Consider the following 20,064-nt stretch of genomic DNA (forward strand, 5'->3'; position numbering starts at 1 on the left):
CTAATAGGCCCAGCAAGATCACTCTTTGGGAAGCTTGAACTATAGGAAGAAAAATATAGATATTGAATTGGGGAGGGGGGGTTACATGAATGTATCCCTGAACAAAACTGACTGTCTTCAGAATAGTTTCTATGGCATTTTACAGCGGTACCCAAATAAACGCTTGTTTTCCATAAGCACCTCCTACTGTCAGAGAGTGAATTAGCATTTTTATTCAGTCCATCTGTTTTTGTTTTGTGCAGGTGTGTCTTATGTTACAATTTCACAAAGCTAAAGTCAGAGCATTCTGTATTTACTCTAAGTCTTGAAATTATGCAATCATTTAAATAAAAAACAACTGCTCATGCCACATATGTGTATCTTTGTTTGGATCGTAATTAAAATGCAGTGGTTGCCTCACATTTCAAATCGCAATTTTTTTTAAGGTCAGTTTGGCCTGTTATAGAGCTAATAAACAACAAATAAATTTGCTTAAATAAAGAAAAAAAAAAAAAAAAACGACAGATGGTCTCGGAAATAAAAAAAAACTCTGAATCGGCCATGAAAAATCTATAGGTAGATCTTTCCTTTAATCAAGGCTGAGGTCAGGGATCTTTGGCTTGAAAAGGTTGGTGACCACTGCTGTAAATAAACAACTTGACTGTTATTTTAAGGATTATATCATTAATGAATAATTACAGTAATTCTCATTTTTATAAAGGAAAATTACTGTATTATTTATACAGTATTTTTCTGTTTTCATAAATTACATACAAATTCATGTAAAATTACAAAAAATATTTGTAAATTAACAACTTGACCATTATTTTATCATTAATGACAAATTACAGTAATTCTCATTTTTATAAAGGAAAATTACTGTATTATTTATACAGTATTTTTCTGTTTTCTTAAATTACATACAAATGTATGTAAAATTACAGAACTAATCTGTAATAAAATATTTAGCTCATTATATTAAAGGTTTATGTCCATACTAACAATTTAACATTATTCTTTGCAATTTTAAAGGGGCTATATGCGTTTTTCTGAAATTTAAACTCGCAACTGACACCTGTGGCCAAAAAACAGAACTGCTCTCATTTTCTGCTCGCTCTCGCAGCGGTGGTGACGTCACATCCGCAGACAGCGCGGGAAAAGACGACCCGCCAGAAAATAGGAAAAATAGGATACAGGCTTATAGGTGCACCCACTGTGAGCGGACAAGGTGTCAGTATGCTCATCAGGAGATGTTTGAGTCATAAATGGTAAAATAAAAAGGCTATTGTTACGTTTATTTTGGGGAAAAAGTTGCATATAGCCCCTTTAAAGTAAATCTTATTAGTTTCACTGTAAAAAATAAAATCGTAAAAAAATGGTAAATGACTGGCAGCTATGGCTGCCAAACAAAAACTGTAAAATTAAAGTAAAATATCTTAATTCAAATAAAGTGCAAAAACTTAAGTAAATTTACATTAAAAGTTTGAGAGAAAACTGTTATTTTACAGATTTTTCCTTATATAAATTAAGATAATTTACGTTAATTTTATGTTTTTGTTTGGCAGCCGTTGCTGCCAGTGATTTTTTAAATTATTTTTTTTGTTTACAGTGTAGGTGTATTTTTACATTCAAACTGTAATTCTGGATACAAATATAACAAACTATATAGGAAACTAAATATCAAACAATAATCTGTTTTTAAAGAGTACAAATCTGCACTGCTCTCCAGGTTGAAACTTTCAAGCCTCTGCCCACACCACAAAACACCACTTGACCAATTAATTAAATATAACAGCAAATAAAAATAAATATAAACATTTGCTAACTGTAGTTTAAAACAAACATTATTATTTGTAAGGTTATTTGCTGTCTTTACGTGATCACTTGAGCGGGATTGGTCAATCTGAACGTCATCTAGAAATCTGGCCAATGACAACTGTGCGCGCCTTCTACCGATCAAATTTGAAAATACACCCGTTGTCGTTGGAGTGCTCTGCTCGCGCGCGGCAATTCTAATCTGCAACAGGACTGCTTCGGTCCATTAATAGCATCACATGGATCATTTTACATCTGTTAAAATCTTATTTTGGACGAATTTTGATTGTGGGATGTCGACTGAGAACGAAAAACATGGATATGAACAGACATTTAAGTTAGCAATGGCGGACAACAGTAGTAGTATATTTTTTCTACTGTCACATCAACATATATAACGTTAGTGTATTAAAGTTATATGCTAATCGCGAATAACTTGCATATTCCGTGTCTGTGTTTTGTTATGTTGTAATACTGTTAAGCTAGGACTGGGCACTATGACGATGATAGTGACTATCCAATATTGCACACAATTATCTCAAAATCCCTGTCATGTGAGGTATTCGCTTGATTTAAACAGTCAGTAATGTTTGAAGTAACGTTAGAGTTAAACGGTTCAAGTTAACGTGGGGAATCCCGGATGCTTGTCATCGTGCTTTCGTTCTTAAAGGGGCAGCAGCTTAATAAACTGTCTCATAATTTGAATCAAACAACAAAAGACTAGAGAAGACCTTCTACGTTTTTAAGAATCAAGTGATATTAATGCATAGAATATCATGCAGTGAAGACTAAGCAGTATTATTCTGTAGTATTTCTTAATAAAATATCTATAAAATAACTATACTGTGATATTGTTATTGTGAAATAAAATTTCTCATGTATGAAGTATAATATGGTCATAATGCCCATCTCTACTGTCAGCTAGTTTTAAGATCAAGCTTGTCATAAAAGTAAAGTAGTATTGGAATGAGTTATCTGAAAACACTGTCATGTACACTCATTCAGCAGAGAGGACAGGAATCCACCATCCTTGGACTCTGAAGAATTATAGGCAAACCAGGAGTTTGGATCTACTGTCAAGTTTTTGTATGGACCTGGTGAGTACATTTTGCAAGTCCATGTCTCTGTCAGTAAGTTGATAATTAATATTAATGTTTTATCAAATAAATTAATATTCATTTGTGTGTGTGTGTGTGTGTGTGTGTGTGTGTGTGTGTGTGTGTGTGTGTGTGTGTGTGTGTGTGTGTGTGTGTGTGTGTGTGTGTGTGTGTGTGTGTGTGGGCATGTTTTTGTGAAATATCAGGACACAAATGTGTATAATCCAATATTTATTTTTCTCCATTAGGTCACCTAATGGGGTTTTGGTTTCCTTGCCACTGTTGCCTCTGGCTTGGCGTGCTCAGTTGGGGACACTAAATTTTTCAACTAAACATTGAAATACATCTAAATAATAAACTAAATTAACCATTTAAACTAAATTACTGATCAAATTATTGATCTAAAGCCCACACTGTCACTGTATGATACTTGAAATTTTTCCAGAATGGCTATACAGCTGAATAAAATTATGCTGCATTATTTTCCTGTTTAACACTGTAAAGCTGCTTTGAAACAATCTACATTGTTAAAAGCGCTATATAAATAAAGTTGACTTGACTTGACTTGACTATAATGACATGGGTATGACATAGGTATTACAAAAAGAGGGTGAAATATGAGGACGTTCCCCATGTCCTCACTTTTCAAAATGCTTATAAATCACACAGAACAAGTTTTTTTTCACAGAAAGTGAACTGCACAGTCTCCTGTGAGGGTTAGGTTTAGGGGCAGGGGCAGTGTAAGGGGATAGAAAACACGGTTTGTACGGTATAAAAACCATTACGCCTATGGAATGTACTCTCATTTCACAAAAACAAACATGTGTGTGTGTGTGTGTGTGTGTGTGTGTGTGTGTGTGTGTGTGTGTGTGTGTGTGTGTGTGTTTCTTCCCCCCTCATAATCCTGAAGTTTTGGGAATGAAAATCTGCCACATGATCTTCAGAGGAAGTGAGTATTCATGTCATATCCAACATTAATACTATTATGGTACCCTTATGTGTGTGGAAATGTGAACACAGGCAACTCAAGGCACAACTCTGGTTCAAACGTACCTTCTTGAGTTTAAAAGCATAGCTCACTCAAAATGAAAACTCCCTCATCGTTTTCTCACTCTCATATCTTATCAAACTTGTATGACTTTCTTCTGTGAAACACAATATTTTGAATAATGTTGGTGACCAAGCTACATGATTGGACCAAATTTTATGCATAATAATTACCAATAACCATCTCAAAGCTGAGCGGACTCTGTGTTCATATAGCCAGAATATCTCAATGTCAAATGTTGTTTAAAGTTAAGGTACAAAAACAAAATCCTCCCTTTTTAAGGACTTTTCAGTGAATCAATGTATTTTTCTTTCTTTCTTTTACAGATCCAGCTGATTATTGGAGATTTGGAAAAGGATTGCTCATTATCTGCTGTGTCTGTCCCTTCTGGTGCAGAATCATGGACCTGTTGTATGTTTTGATTTATATTTCTTATTACACTATATAGCTTGGATTCTGAATTAAAAGGTAAATGTTTGTCCACATATATCATCAGAGCTATATGGAGCCCTCGGGGGTCAGTTGAATATAGAGGAAAAGAACATTAAACTTATTTGGAAAATACAAAGTAAATACAAAACAGTAAATGGCACAATTTGTTATTTTGTTATAAGGTGAAATCATGACCTCATCATGATATTAGTAACCCTAACTTACAAGATAAATGCAATTTTTAGTTTTTCAATTCCTCCTGGGGGCTCTGAAGAATTTTTTTTACATAAATTTACATCAGAATAATACAAGTTTTAGAATCAATAGTGAATCTGTGACAATCTTGTAAATGTATCAGTTTTGTACTTTTTTTTTCAGTTTGAAATTGTATTCAACTTTAAAAATTTGATGAAACTGTACAACTGTTATCTGTATTCAAAATGTATTATGTATTGTATTGTTTACAGACTGTATTTTGTCTTCCAAAATAAAACTGTAAATTTAACACTTTATTGAATGTTTTTTTAGGTAATAATCTGTAAAATAACACTGTTTTTCTGCAGAATTTTTAGTACTGTCACTTTATTGAAGGTGTTTGATCATAATAATCTAGGAAAAATCTGTAAAATAACAGTTTTACACTGTTAAAAAACGGTAAATGACTGGCAGCTACGGCTGCCAAACAAAAACCGTAAAATTAAAGTAAAATATCTTAATTTAAACAAGGAAAAATCAGTAAAATAACAGTTTAACACTATAAAAAAAACGGTAAATGACTGGCAGCTACGGCTGCCAAACAAAAACCGTAAAATTAAAGTAAAATATCTTAATTTAAACAAGGAAAAAATCTGTAAAATAACAGTGTTTTTCACTAAAACTTTTAATGTAAATTTCTGTTAAATTAATGTTTTTGCACTTGATTTGAATTAAGATATTTTACCTTAATTTTATGGTTTTTGTTTGGCAGCCGTAGCTGCCAGTCATTTACCTTCTTTTTACGATTTTTTTTTTTACAGTGTGGTTAATTGTGCTGCGATTCGGGATCATACATGTATGAGTTATACTAAAACTATGAGTTTTCCAGACGGGCTACCAAAACATCACTGGCCTGTCGACAGGCTACGTTAAATAGTGAAATAACATTCCTTTCTTGAAGTGCGTTGTTCACTCTCTTGACTTGATATTTGAATCACGGAAATTTTGGCCATGCTGATTTGTCTGACTCTGCAGTGAGGATTGTGTGTACGTGTGTGTGTGTGTGTGTGTGTGTGTTAGTGATGCACAGTTTGTGGTTATATCCACTGATTGGGTGGGCCAAGTAATAAAAAATAACATTCCAATTAATTGCAGGTGGATGAGCAATAAATCATTGTCTTTGTTTGATAAAGACATTTTACGAGCCTGTGGGCGAATCATCATTCCAGTTGCCGTTTTCCCACACGCTTTCAAAACAATTCCTCACGTGTACTCACAGGGGAGCCGGAGCTCATTAAGTATGCAAAGCTCATCCAATCATAGCTGTGGGCGTTTACCTCCAAGTCTTCAATGCAACACGTCTATAAAAACCGAGCGTTCCAAACAGCCTTAAAACCAGAGTAGAAAATACCCTATTACTTATTCATTATGATGTTATTGAATGTAAAAATCGCACAAACGTCATAAGTTGACCTCAGACAACAGTATACATTTTTTTATAAAAAAAGCCAGTTCATAGCCCCTTTCAGCAAACTCCCATACCTGGCCAGTGGCATATGAGGGTGTGACCGTGCCGCGGAGGCACTGGGTGCAGTTGATTATGATGAGTCCTTTCTTGGTCGCTTCACGGATCGCATGCAGCAGGACAGGATCGTTGTCAGGGGCGTTACCGCTGCCGTAGGTCTCCAATACGACCCCTTTCATAGAACGCTTCAAAAAGGCCTTGACCTGATGAGAAAATGGATCTCATTTAAACATCTGACATTTCCAAAAGTTTGGCCAAAAATTTTAACGGTAACACTTTACAATAAGGTTGTATTAGTTAACATTAGTTAATGCATTAGTTAACATGAGTTTTTCATGCTTCTAGACTCGAGGACCAGTGTCCAGCCAGTAAAACAGATCGAGGGAGCGCGTAAGTGTTTTAGTCAATATCAGTTCTGTTGCATTGCTTAAAGTAAAGAACAGGGTTGATTTCGAATTTGCACTTAGTTGTAACTTATTCTGTCTGTCCGTCATTTATACTGTCATAGTAAATTGCATTTGAATAATATCCAGTCGTTACTACGGAGTGTTTGCACTTAAGCTGCCCTATTCAGGCATAGTTTTGGTTTTGATTTGAACCATTCGTGGGCTATCTGCGCGTTTGGGATAATTATAAGAGCCTGAACGGCGGACTGAACATTATATAAGTAGAACTCGGACACTTGCTCATTTGGAGGAGCGTCCGGCCAGTGAAACAGATTGAGGGATTTGATCATGGGATTGTGCTCGGCCAATAGTGAATGGTTTGCTGTAGAACTAGGAAGCGCTGTACTTTGTGAATAGCCCAACAAAGTGGATAGCGTAATAGTTACAGGGAAGAGAAGAGATTGTTGAATAAAGTAGTTTTTTTTTCTCTTTGAGCACAAGAGGTATTCTAGTGGCTTCAAACCAGTAATGTTAAACCACTGTATTCACGTGGACTATTTTATCAATGTTTTTACTACCTTTTTGGGCCTTGAAAGCTGCAGTAACGTTGCAGTCTATGGATGGGTCAGAGCGCTCTCGGATTTCATCAAAAATATCTCAATTTGGGTTCTGAAGATGAACGAAGGTCTTACAGAATTGTAATGATATGAGGAATAAATGACAGAATTTTCATTTTTGGGCGAACTAACCCTTTAATAAGATATTAAAATGTTAAAATAATTATAATCTGCAAGGTAATGCTCAAGAAGGCGAGACTAACTGCCCCCCCCCCCCCCCTCCCTCCCTCCCCCCGTCCCGTCCCGTCACATTCCCAAATAAATGCTCTCAGACAGCAAATGCAGTGAGTTTGCTTCCTTCTTCTCTGAGAAAATCAATAATCAGAAAGGTAATCGGGCGCTAGGGTCAGACAGATCAGACCACAACCCCAGGATTAAGTCACTATGTCTGATTTTGAAACAATTGTTGGTAAAATGTTGGAAGAGTACAGCACCTTAAAACATCAACCTGCGCCCTTGACACACTTCCCACTTTAACTGAAGCAGATCTCCTAGAAGCGGTAAACACCTAATTTCTTTCCTCTTTTCTTTCTTTACTTTTCCAAACTCCCTGAAAACTGCAGTTGTTAAGTCCCTCCTGAAAAAGAGCAATCTGGATACCACCATATAGAGCAACTATCGACCAATCTCAAATCTCCCCTTCATAGGCAAGATCACTGAAAAAGTTGTTTACAATCAGCTGAAAAAATTCTGAGGCTCAAACGGATACTTTGACAATTTTCCATCTGGTTTCCAACCGCATCACAGCACAGAGACAGTGCTCATAAAGATGATGAATGATATTCGCCTCAATACAGATGCAGGTAAATGATCAGTGCTGGTGCTACTCGACCTCAGTGATGCATTTGACACCCGGAGTTTGACGCTACTTATGTTCAGCTTGAAAGCTCCAGCGTGTATTCAAGCCATAGATAACGAAGCATGTAAACAGCGCCTGTTTACTAGATATCTTCCCAGTTTTATTGCGCTAATACTGTCAAATACACACAAGGTTTACATAAACACAGTTGGTTATGTCTAAAGTGAAAGTAAACCTTTGAAAGAAAATTGGATACGTGCAGGTCTTAAAGGTGGGGTAATCGATAAACACTGGTTGTGTTGGTCCGACCAACTTTCAAACAGACACAACAACAAATGTGTAGCCACACATCAGCATTAGGGGGCATATGGTGGTGGAGGAGAGAGAACAAGCAAGAGGGAGATTTGAAGAAAGACTGTTGAAAGAGAGATGCCTGACTCTGAGAGATTTTACAAAAGAAAAAGCTCATAAGCTATCACTGGAAAATTAAGGGTTATGATCAGGAAAGAGTTGCAGGACCCGCGTTGAAGCGGTGAAGCGGGAAGGCCTGAAAACAGACACAGAGGTTGCGTTGTTTCTTCACCCAAATCCCTAATGTCCTGGTCTACTCAGGATTTGGTCAATCCGCTTTGGTCTCTCTGGCATGGAGAATCGGACGTGCTGTAGTCGTCTCGCTGGACTAAAACTCTGAACGTAGTGGTTGTTAATGTCTCTTTCCTCACAGGCTGGAGGCTCAGAATGTAGTCATATCTGTTGCTGCCTCAAAAGCTGTAGACTCAGATACTCAGATCTTTTGTTGTCTCTCTGGATTAACCAGAGACTCAGAACTTGGTGATCTGTTTCAGTCTTATCCTTGCAGGACTCAGACTCAGAACTTGGTGAACTGTTTGTCTCTCTCAAGGCGAAACCCAGAACTGGTTGCTCTGTCACAGTCTCATCCTCGCCGGGAGACTCAGAACAAGGTGTGTCTGTTAAAAGGATACCTTTATCCTTTTCCAAATAGGAGGAGATTGCAATTTGGCGCTTCTCCATTCCAGTGTTGCGATTGGCTGCTGGCATCAGAGGGGGCACACAGTGTGTCCCACCCTTCTTTCCCCTGTGGAACTCATTTGCATACTGTACACAGATAGAAGTCTTTAAAGTGTCATTAAAGTTTACTAATTCATTTCTCACTTTCCAAACCACCATCAGAATACCCTTGGTAATATTCTAAACAAATATAAACTAAACATTATGAAAAAAGATTGAACTGTTCATTAATTTGTTCATTAACAGCTGAATCTGTGTAAACTGTTGCATTACAAATAGCTGTCACTGAGAATACTTATTTCTCTGAATAAGTATGAAATGGATGTGTGTAGTTTACTTCAGTCTTAAGGTTTCCAAACATAGTTATGAATGGATTTGGATGTACCATTGTGGTCTTTCTTTCACCCACTACTGCTAAAGTCCTGTGGATTTTTTATGACAGTTTGTTTGTGTCAGTCCACCAAGATCCAATCAAAATGAAGCAAACCTTTGTCCACTGTTATGGACAGAGAGTAGCCCGGCCATAAACTGGGCCCTGGAATGTGCTGTTTACTACAGTAATTAACAACAAACTCTTGCTTGTATTTATTCTTGTGTACTGTGTGTTCATTTTTGTGCTTCCTGACGTTCGTTCATCATCTTCACTTTATTTTTTGTGAAGCATTATTTTGTTGCATTTCTGTTACGATAAATAGACATCCATCCTTGTGTAGTAGTAGGGGATTTTATTTCCTTTTTTTTCGTTCACAATCCTTATATGGGAATGGGTGGATGAGGTAATTAGGAGGAGTATTTAAGTGTTTAGGCAGGAAGCCCTCGGACGTAGACTGTGTCATACCCGCCCCCTTCCGGTTACCGGTGTCACTCTGGCCGAGTGTTTGCTGTAGTCATCGTGACGTGTCCTGGGAGTTGCGTCAAGCGCTCATTGAAAGCTTTAAGGTATGTCGGCTATCGTAATGTGTTGTGCGTTCTACTGTTAGTTGAGCTTTACTGTGGGGTTTACTGTGTTTTAGCGGAACATTCGTGAGTGCATCCAAATGTAGATTGTCATACCCGCCCCTCTTCCGGTTACCGGTGTCGATATAGTCGAGGTAAGTGACGGAGGTTACGCACGGTTTCGTGTGGTTTTAAAGTGTTTAGAGTATGTGTTTTTGTCTTTGAAGTGATCGCTGTAGTCGTCTCGGTGACGTGCTTTGGGAGTTACGTCAAGCGCTCATTGAAAGCTTTAAGGTATGTCGGCTATCATAATGTGTTGTGTTGTGCGTTCTATGGTTAGTTGAGTTTAATGGGGGTTATTGTGTGTTTTAGCGGAACATTCGCGAGTGCATCTTGACGCCGTGGTATGTATGATTCAGTGAATGATTGTATTCTTGATTAGAGCAAATCCTTGTCTGATTGTTGTGTTTTGTTTTGCAGTTTCTCGCATACCACGTGATTTAATTCAGGTCGTGCTGCTGTTTTTCGTGATTAGGTTATTGTTTTGTTTCGTGAACTAATGTTTTCTTCCTGTTCTTCCTTTTCTATCTTTTGGGTTATGTTATTTATGTATTGAAGTTGGGTTGACCAATGTGATTTGGGCTGTGTAACTATCTAGTAGCTTGTAGGTGACCATTTCACCGTCACTCTTTGAGTATTCTGGGCTCGTTTATGCAGACGAGGTAGGACGGGTTATCCGTGTACAAGCTGATCTGGTCACTCATCATATTGTGTCTGTTGTGATTTTTGTATTTGTACCATACCCACTAATTTCTCTTGTTCCCTTTTTTTTTCCTTTTTGTTGTTGGTTCGAGTCAAGGCTAAGTGCACAGAGGGGGAGGCTAGTCACCTGGGTGAAACCCAGTCACCTTTTTGCTGTGAGTTTGGAGCACCAGGGTTGGAGCACCTCTTCCTATTTTGTTTGCTGTGCACACATAAGGGGTTGAGATTAGAACACTATTTCTTACAGCTAGTTTGCCACCCCTGAGGTAAGCTTTAGGCTTATAGTATAGTTTTTTTATTCTTTTGTTTAGTAATTGTTTTTGTCTGTTTATTTTGTGGGAACAGTACAGTATTTGTGATGTCTGTTTGATTTGATCCAGTATTCGAATCAGTCATGTTTAGAGGGATGTTCTTTTATATATTGTGCTATTTTAAGTATTGTTACAATAAACTTGCCAGTGATTTATACCTTGATTACATGATGTCAGTGGAATATCTTTTTCCTGTCCAATAAAATTATTAATTTGTTTATTGGATGAAGCGACTCTGTCTTTTCACTGCACCACCGAACCTGTGTTCCTTCTATATTTCCTTGGGTGCAATTCCCAAGATGGCGTAGTCAGTGCTATCTCGATTGGGTGATATTAAACATCACTGTTGGCCCGTTACACTTGCATAGAGTGTGTAACGGAGGCCAGCTAGTGAGAGCTGTTCAGGCTGATGACTGCTAGAGAATGCAGTGTTTACTGTTTAGCATCCTTGTTAGTGTACTCGCCTTGCATGCCAGTGATCGGGGTTCGAGACCGAATCGAAGCAGAACGGTTAGGATTGGAGGGTGAGCTTTGGAGGCAGAGCAATGACGAAAGGGGTGTGTTTGTTTGGGTTGATTTCAAATATCAACAATGTTCAGCAAACAACTTTCAGAAATATTGCTTACCCCACCTTTAAATGTTTAATTTATTACTGTAAACAGATTATTTATATTTCTGTTTAATTGTAGAAACCTCACACTTAATGTCTTTGACAGTATGATTGGACTTTTCGATTTTTGTGCATTCTCACCGATGCCCTGTGGTGATCCCAGTTAAGTCAGGACCAGTCAGTACAGTCCAGCAACCTACTTAACACTGAGGTTCATTCATGTTTAATTCATAACTAGAAGAGATGATCAGTTCGTGTGCGGATTGAACTGAAGCGCTACACATTAAAGAACTACAAAATGTTTTTATTGTTAGAATTGCTTAAAAATTGCTAAATTTGACAGTATTACAATATAGTCAAGTCTTACCTTGTAATGATCTTTGTGTCATTTAGTTTGAAAAACAATCAATTATTCCAAAGGGGAGCTGCGGTGTTGCACAGCTGTCAAGAGGCTTGCTTGCTGTCCAGTTTTTAGTATATATTTCCATGTCCTTTTCATGTTCCCATATTTGCCAGACCCAAAGCCACCAACGGCCATGGAAAATCACGTGAGACCCCCGCAGACTGGGCAGCACCACCCACCGCTACGAGCGAGCCAAGGCCCGAGGATAAGGGAACAGAGCTTGCCCCCAGCGTGGTTCTGACCAGGGGTGTGAACCCGTGACACCAGTGGACGAGTCAGGCCATCCTAGCAAGTTCAGCCCAAGAGCAGACCACAAGATGTTAACTGATTTCTCATCCAGACGGTAGACCTTACTTTGAGTGTGAAAAAATTCAGTCAAAAGAAGATGAGACAAAAATCTTCAACAGCTCGATCGCTCCACCCCCCTGTCTGCTTTTGGCATGGAGGGATGGACTTTTCGGTTTTCGGGTGACAGCATCAGTTTGCACACTTCAGTCAGTCACACAAAAGAATGAAGTAGCTGATCGGTCATCAAATAATAGGGTCAAACATGATATTAGTTCAGTACAGAATCTAACCATAATGTTTTTAGTTAGTAGGGTAGAGTCTAAACAATAAACATATAGCAAAATATAAGAGAAATACGTGACCGTACGGTTGATATGTCTGTAGAGGGATGAATAACCAGGACTAGGACAGACTGAAGTGTGAAAATAGTGCCTTCTGCAAAGGGATTATGGGGATATTTTATTTTTTTCCAAGTAGAAATAGTAAAAAAAAGGAATTTAAAATACAATTTCAATAATGTTATAACATTATGACCACTGACAGCTGAAATGAATAATACTGATTATCTCTTCATCATGGCACCTGTTAGTGGGTTGGGTATATTAGGCTGCAAGTGAACATTTTTTCCTCAAAGTAAAAACGGACAAGCATAAGGATTTGAGCGAGTTTGTCAAGAGCCAAGTTGTGATGGCTGGACGACTGGGTCAGAGCATCTCCAAAACTGCAGCTCTTGTGGGGTGTTCCTGGTCTGCAGTGGTCAGTCTCTATCAAAAGTGCTCCAAGGAAGGAACAGTGGTGAACCGCGACAGGGACATGGGCAGCAAAGGCTCATTGATACAGGGCTGATCAAACAGACGAGCTACTGGAGCTCAAACTGCTCAAGAAGTTAATGCTGGTTCTGATAGAAAGGTGTCAGATTACACAGAGCATCTCAGTTTGTTGCGTATGGAGTTGTGCAGCCGCTGACCAGTCAGGGTGCCCATGCTGACCCCTGACCACCGCCCAAAGCACCAACAGTGGCACGTGAGCATCAGAACCACGGAGCAATGGAAGAAAGTGGCCTGGTCTGATGATCACGTGTTCTTCTACATCACGTGGATGGCCGGGTACATGTGAGTGGCTTACCTGGGGAACACATGGCACCAGGAGCACTATGGGAATAAGGCGTGGCGGTGGAGGCAGTGATGCTTTGGGCAATGTTCTGCTGGGAAACCTTGGGTCCTGCCATCCATGTGGATGTTAATTTGACACGTCCCACCTACCAAAGCATTGTTGAGATCATGTACAGCCTTTCATGGAAACAATATTCCCTGGTGGCTGTGGCTCTTTCAGCAGATAATGCGCCGCCACAAAGCACAAATGATTCAGGAATGTTTGAGGAGCACAACAATGAGTTTGAGGTGTTGACTTGGCCTCCAAATTCCCCAGATCTCAATCCAATCGAGCATCTGTGGGATGTGCTGAACAAACAAGACCGATCCATGGAGGCCCCACCTCACAACTTACAGGACTTAAATGATCTGCTGCTAACATCTTGGTGTCAAGTACCACAGCACACCTTCAGGGGTCTAGTGGAGTCCATGCCTCAATGGGTCAGGGCTGTTTTGGCAGCAAAGTGGGACATACACAATGTTAGGTCATAATGTTATGCCTGATCGTAAGAGACCACTTCAAGTTCAGAAATCAATGTTTAGTGGTCTCTTATTTTTTTCCTGAGCTGTATATATATATATAGTCAAGTCAAGTGAACTTTATTTATATAGCGCTTTTTACAGTGCAGATTGTTTCAAAGCAGCTTCACAGTGTTAAACAGGAAAATAATGCAACATTTGATTCGGCCGTACAGCCGCTCTGAAGAAAACGGTGATGTCATCAGCTCATTTCAATTATCATACAGTGACAATGTGGGCAGATCAGAAAATTAGTTGATGTATTTAATTTAGTTTAGTAATTAAATTTATTTGGATATTTAGTTGAAAATTCAATGTCCCCAACTGAGCAAGCCAAGCCAAATACAGGTGCTGGTCATATAATTAGAATATCATCAAAAAGTTGATTTATTTCACTAATTCCATTCAAAAAGTGAAACTTGTATATTATATTCATTCATTACACACATACTGATATATTTCAAATGTTTATTTATTTTAATTTTGATGATTATAACTGACAACTAAGGAAAATCCCAAATTCAGTATCTCAGAATATTGTGAAAAGGTTGATTAGCCACACTCTAATCAGCTAATTAACTCAAAACACCTGCAAAGGCCTTTAAATGGTCTCTCAGTCTAGTTCTGTAGGCTACACAATCATGGGGAAGACTGCTAACTTGACAGTTGTCCAAAAGACGACCATTGACACCTTGCACAAGGAGGGCAAGACACAAAAGGTCATTGCAAAAGAGGCTGGCTGTTCACAGAGCTCTAGAGAGGCGAAGAGAAGGAAAAGATGTGGCAGAAAAAAGTGTACAAGCAATAGGGATAACTGCACCCTGGAGAGGATCGTGAAACAAAACCCATTCAAAAATGTGGGGGAAATTCACAAAGAGTGGACTGGAGCTGGAGTCAGTGCTTCAAGAACCACTACGCACAGACGTATGCAAGACATGGGTTTCAGCTGTCGCACTTTTGACCAACAGAAGCGTCAGAAGCGTCTCGCCTGGGCTCAAAACCAAAAAGGACTGAACTGCTGCTGAGTGGTCCAAAGTTATGTTCTCTGATGAAAGTAAATTTTGCATTTCCCTTTAAAATCAGGGTCCCAGAGTCTGGAGGAAGAGAGGAGAGGCACACAATCCACGTTGCTTGAGGTCCAGTGTAAAGGCTCCACAGTCAGTGATGGTTTGGGGTGCCATGTCATCTGCTGGTGTTGGGCCACTGTGTTTTTTGAGGTCCAAGGTCAACGCAGCCATATACCAGGAGCACTTCATGCTTCCTGCTGTTGACCAACTTTATGGAGATGCAGATTTAATTTTCCAACAGGACTTGGCACCAAAGCAACCAGTACCTGGTTTAAGGACCATGGTATCCCTGTTCTTAATTGGCCAGCAAACTCGCCCGACCTTAACTCCATAGAAAATCTGTGGGGTATTGTGAAGAGGAAGATGCAATATGCCAGACCCAACAATGCAGAAGAGCTGAAGGCCACTATCAGAGCAACCTGGGCTCTCATAACACCTGAGTAGTGCCACAGACTGATCTCCTCATGCCACGCCGCATTGCTGCAGTAATATAGGCAAAAGGAGCCACAACTAAGTATTGAGTGCTGGACATGCTCATACTTTTCATGTTCATACTTTTTAGTTGGCCAAGATTTCTAAAAATCCTTTCTTTGTATTGGTATTAAGTAATATTCAAATTTTCTGAGATGCTGAATTTGGGATTTTCCTTATTTGTCAGTTATAATCATTAAAATTAACATAAATAAACATTTGAAATATATATATATATATATATATACAGAGAGAGAGAGATGTGTAAAGCAAGATTTGCCATAAACTGACACCTCAACCGTACGGTTTTATATATTTTAGATAAAAATATTTTTATATGTTTTTTTCATTGGGTCCATTTAGGGGTGAGAGTTAAAGGGTTAAAGAAGTCTCCAACAATCCTACAATGTCATCTCGGAACCTACAGGTAACTCTTGCCACAGTTGATGTCAAAGTACATGTATCTACCATTAGAAAGATATTGCAAAAGTTTGATTTGCATGCGCTGTCAAAAAACAAACAAACAAAAAACCATCAGGGCAAGACTGAAGTTTGCCAGAGAACATCTAGACAATGACCAGGACTTCTGGAACAATGTGCTTTTGACCGATGAATCCAAAGTTGAATTGTTTGGCCCAGATGGGCTGAAATGGGCTGTGCATGCAAGAAACCCTCAACCATCACACAGCTGAAAAGATTATGTATGGAGGAGTGAGAAAAACTTTCTCCCAGTCAATGTCAGTGACTTGTAGACAGTTATAGGAAACGTCTTATTGAGGTTAGTTCAGCCAAACAAAATTTTAACCATGATATAATTTATTTAACAAAAAAATTTCCTACTGAGAAAAATATAAGGGTATAAGGGCAGCTATAAGGGCATATGGTGTCCTAACTTTTTTCTCAGTAGGAATTGACATCTTTGTAAAACATTTTGTTAAATAATTTATATCATGGTTAAAATTGTGTTAGATTACATCACCTTTATCTTTAGATATTGTTTGAAAGAAGATCAAATATTGATATGTCCATATTTCTTAAAAAAAGAACTAAATATTTCATGGGGTGTCCTATCTTTTTCACCGCTGTACATGCATGTGTGTGTATGTATTTACATAATAATTATATGTAGTACACACAGTATACACAGTACACACAATGTGATTAATCATGATTAATCGTTTGACAACCCTACTGGACGGACACTTTCATAAGCATTTTATGATCCTGACGGACTCATTTCTACAGATTGGTTTGTTGAGTTGGGGTGCATTATTATATATCGCCTGATCACAAACGACACACAGATGGAAAATTTTTTGTGTTGTTTACTATAACAGTTGTTTATACACCGGTTTTGTTACCGCCGGTGCTCACTGGGAGACTACATTACTCATTACTCTCCAGTGGTTCAAGTCTTACCTCTCAGGTAGGTCCTTCAGGGTGTCATGGAGAGGTGAAGTGTCTAAGTCACATCATCTAGCTACTGGAGTTCCCCAGGGCTCAGTGCTACCACTTCTCTTCTCCATCTACATGTCATCATTGGGATCGGTCATTCAGAAACATGGCTTTTCCTATCACTGCTATGCCGACGACACTCAACTCTACTTCTCATTTCAACCTGATGATCCATCGGTTGGTGTTCGTATCGCTGCCTGCCTAACAGACATTTCAGCCTGGATGAAGGAACATCACCTGCAACTCAACCTTGCAAAGACAGAACTGCTTGTGGTCTCAGCCAACCCAGCACTTCACCCCAATCTCTCCATTCAGCTAGGTTCATCAACCATAACTCCGTCCAGGACAGCCAGGAACCTTGGGGTTGTGATTGATGATCAGCTAAAATTCACTGACCACATCACTGCAACAACCCGGTCCTGCAGATTTGCACTATTCAACATTAGGAAGGTTAGACCCTTCCTATCAGATCATGCCACACAACTACTGGTCCAAGCTCTCGTTCTCTCCAGACTGGACTACTGTAATGCTCTTCTTGCGGGCCTTCCGGCATGCACTACCAAACCCTTGCAACTGATCCAGAATGCAGCGGCGAGGGTGGTCTTTGGTGAGCCGAAGAGAGCACACGTCACGCCTCTACTCATCAGTCTGCACTGGCTACCAATAGCCACTCGCATTAAATTCAAGGCACTGGTGCTCGCCTTCAAAACATCCACTGGCTCTGCACCAATATACCTAAACTCGCTCGTTCAGACTTACACACCCTCCAGGAACTTGCGTTCTGCCAGTGAACGACGCCTTGTGGTGCCATACCAGAGAGGCATGAAATCGCTGTCACGGACCTTTTCCTGGACCGTTCCCACCTGGTGGAATGACCTGCCTATCTCAATTCGTGCGGCCGAGTCTGTAGCCATTTTCAAAAAACGTCTAAAGACACATCTTTTCCAGCAACACCTGACCGATCGAGAATAGCACTTATCATTCTATTCATTGTCTGTCTGTCTAATTTATAAAAAAAAAATAAAAAAAATAAAAAAAATTGTATATTTCTGTGCTAGACTAACTGAGACTTGTTACAGCACTTGCATATTGCTGATATTGTTGCCCTTCGACTGCTCTAGCTGCTTCTATTGCCCCCATTTGTAAGTCGCTTTGGATAAAAGCGTCTGCTAAATGACTAAATGTAAATGTAAAAATGTACCCATCAATGTTTGAGAACTACAGCAAACTACGGCAACTCAAATAGCTCAAAATTTACAATGCTTGTTTTTCCTCGTGGTGACTTTTTTTTTTTTGTAAATAAAAATGTAATTAACGATTTAAGTAATACTATATGTACTTTATTAGACATTTTTGAAGTAGAAAGTTTGATATTTCAAAACACTATTAATTACAATAACAAGCTGAAAGAACTATTGGTAAAAATAGAACAAAGACTTAAGATTTGACTAGTGAACATGTCTGCCACATGGCCTTACTTTATCAACAGTGATTCCTGGGAAGAGTCGCAGGAGACCCACTTTTTTGTTCAGCTTTGTGTTGACAGTGAATGTGCCAGTTGTATCGGCTGGCCTCACAGTGTCCCAGTTTACTAAAGAGTACGAAATAAAACATCATACTCAAAATAACACGTCTGAATAAAATAAATAACACTGCATTATCACTAATAAGGGAGTTGACATTACATTTCAAGCAGTGTCCTGCAATGTGACATAATATACTATCAAAAATTTAACTTTTTTTCTTAATAATTTGTGCATAGTTATTACATGTGCAGTTTTCATGAACTAATATTAATTTTGAGACTAAACAAGACCAATATTTTTACTTTGTAATTCATTCTTACCACAGTCCACAGGATTATTAAAGTGAGCAGCAAACGATTGGTCAAATGTATTAAAAAGGAAAGGAAAGGAAAACTAATAAAAATGACAAAAACACACAACAAAAGAAGTAAAAAAAAAATGTTTTAATTTAAATTATATACAACCCCAAATCAGAAAAAGTTGGGACAGTATGGAAAACGCAAAAAAAAGAAGAAAAAAAGAAAAAAAAAGTGCTTTCTACATTTACTTTGACTTGTATTTCATTGCAGACAATATGAATAAAAAATATTTCATGTTTTGTTTGGTCAACTTCATGTCATTTGTAAATATGCATCATTTCCTGTCATTCAGACCTGCAACACATTTCAAAAAAAGTTGGGACAGTAAAGCATTTACCACTTTGTAATGTTGCCATTCCTTTTCACAACACTTAAAAGACGTTTAGGGACTGAAGACACCAAGTGATGAAGTGTTTCAGGTGTAATTTTGTCCCATTCTTCCTGCAAACAAGTCTTAAGGTGGGCAACAGTACGGGGTCTTCCACACATTCTCTATTGGAGACAGGTCGGGACTGAGGCAGGCCAGTCAAGTACCCGTACCCTCTTCCTCCGCAGCCAGAACTTTGTAATGTGTGCAGAATGTGGTTTTGCATTGTCTTGTTGAAATATGCATGGACGTCCCTGGAAAAGATGTCTTCTTGAAGGCAGCATATTATGCTCCAAAATCTCTATGTACTTTTCAGCTTTAATGGTGCCTTCACAGAAGTGCAAGTTACCTTTGCCAAGGGCACTGACACAACCCCATACCATGACAGACCCTGGCTTTTGGACTTGTTGCTGGTAACAGTCTGGATGATCCTTTTCTTCTTTGGTCCGGAGCACACGGCGTCCATTCCTCCCAAAAAATACCTGAAATACTGATTCATCTGACCACGGTACACGTTTCCACTGTGTGATGGTCCATCCCAGATGCCTCCGAGCCCAGAGAAGTCGACGGCGCTTCTGGACACTGTTAACATAGGGCTTCCTTTTGGCACAGTACAGTTTTAACTGGCATTTGTGGATGTAACTACGTATTGTGGTACTTGACAAAGGTTTGCCAAAGTAGTCCTGAGCCCATGTGGTGATATCGCTTCTAGATGAATGACGATTCTTGATGCAGTGCCGCCTGAGGGATCGGAGATCACGGTTGTTCAGCTTAGGCTTGAACAGTTTTTTTTTTTAAATGTGTTGCAGGTCTGAATGACAGGAAAGGATGCATATTTACAGATGACATGAAGTTGACCAGAAAAAATATTTTGTGTTCATATTGTCTGCAATGAAATACAAGTCAAAGTAAATTTA

At 38.8% G+C, this 20,064-nt stretch overlaps 1 protein-coding gene across 1 annotated transcript in view; it reads right to left on the reverse strand.

Annotated features, from left to right (window-relative positions):
- LOC307126521 (L-asparaginase 1-like) overlaps positions 1–20,064 on the reverse strand; it is a 100,872-nt gene that overhangs the window by 11,754 nt on the left and 69,054 nt on the right. Inside the window, exons 10-11 of the mRNA XM_079817084.1 lie at positions 18,374–18,486; positions 6,109–6,294 (exon numbers count right to left, since the gene is read on the reverse strand). Coding sequence (XP_079673210.1) covers positions 6,109–6,294; positions 18,374–18,486 — 299 coding nt within the window. The remainder of the gene's footprint in view (positions 1–6,108; positions 6,295–18,373; positions 18,487–20,064) is intronic.

This window comes from Gobio gobio (genome assembly GCF_949357685.1).
Source record: "Gobio gobio genome assembly, chromosome: 1".
In the NCBI taxonomy this organism is placed as follows: domain Eukaryota; kingdom Metazoa; phylum Chordata; class Actinopteri; order Cypriniformes; family Gobionidae; genus Gobio; species Gobio gobio.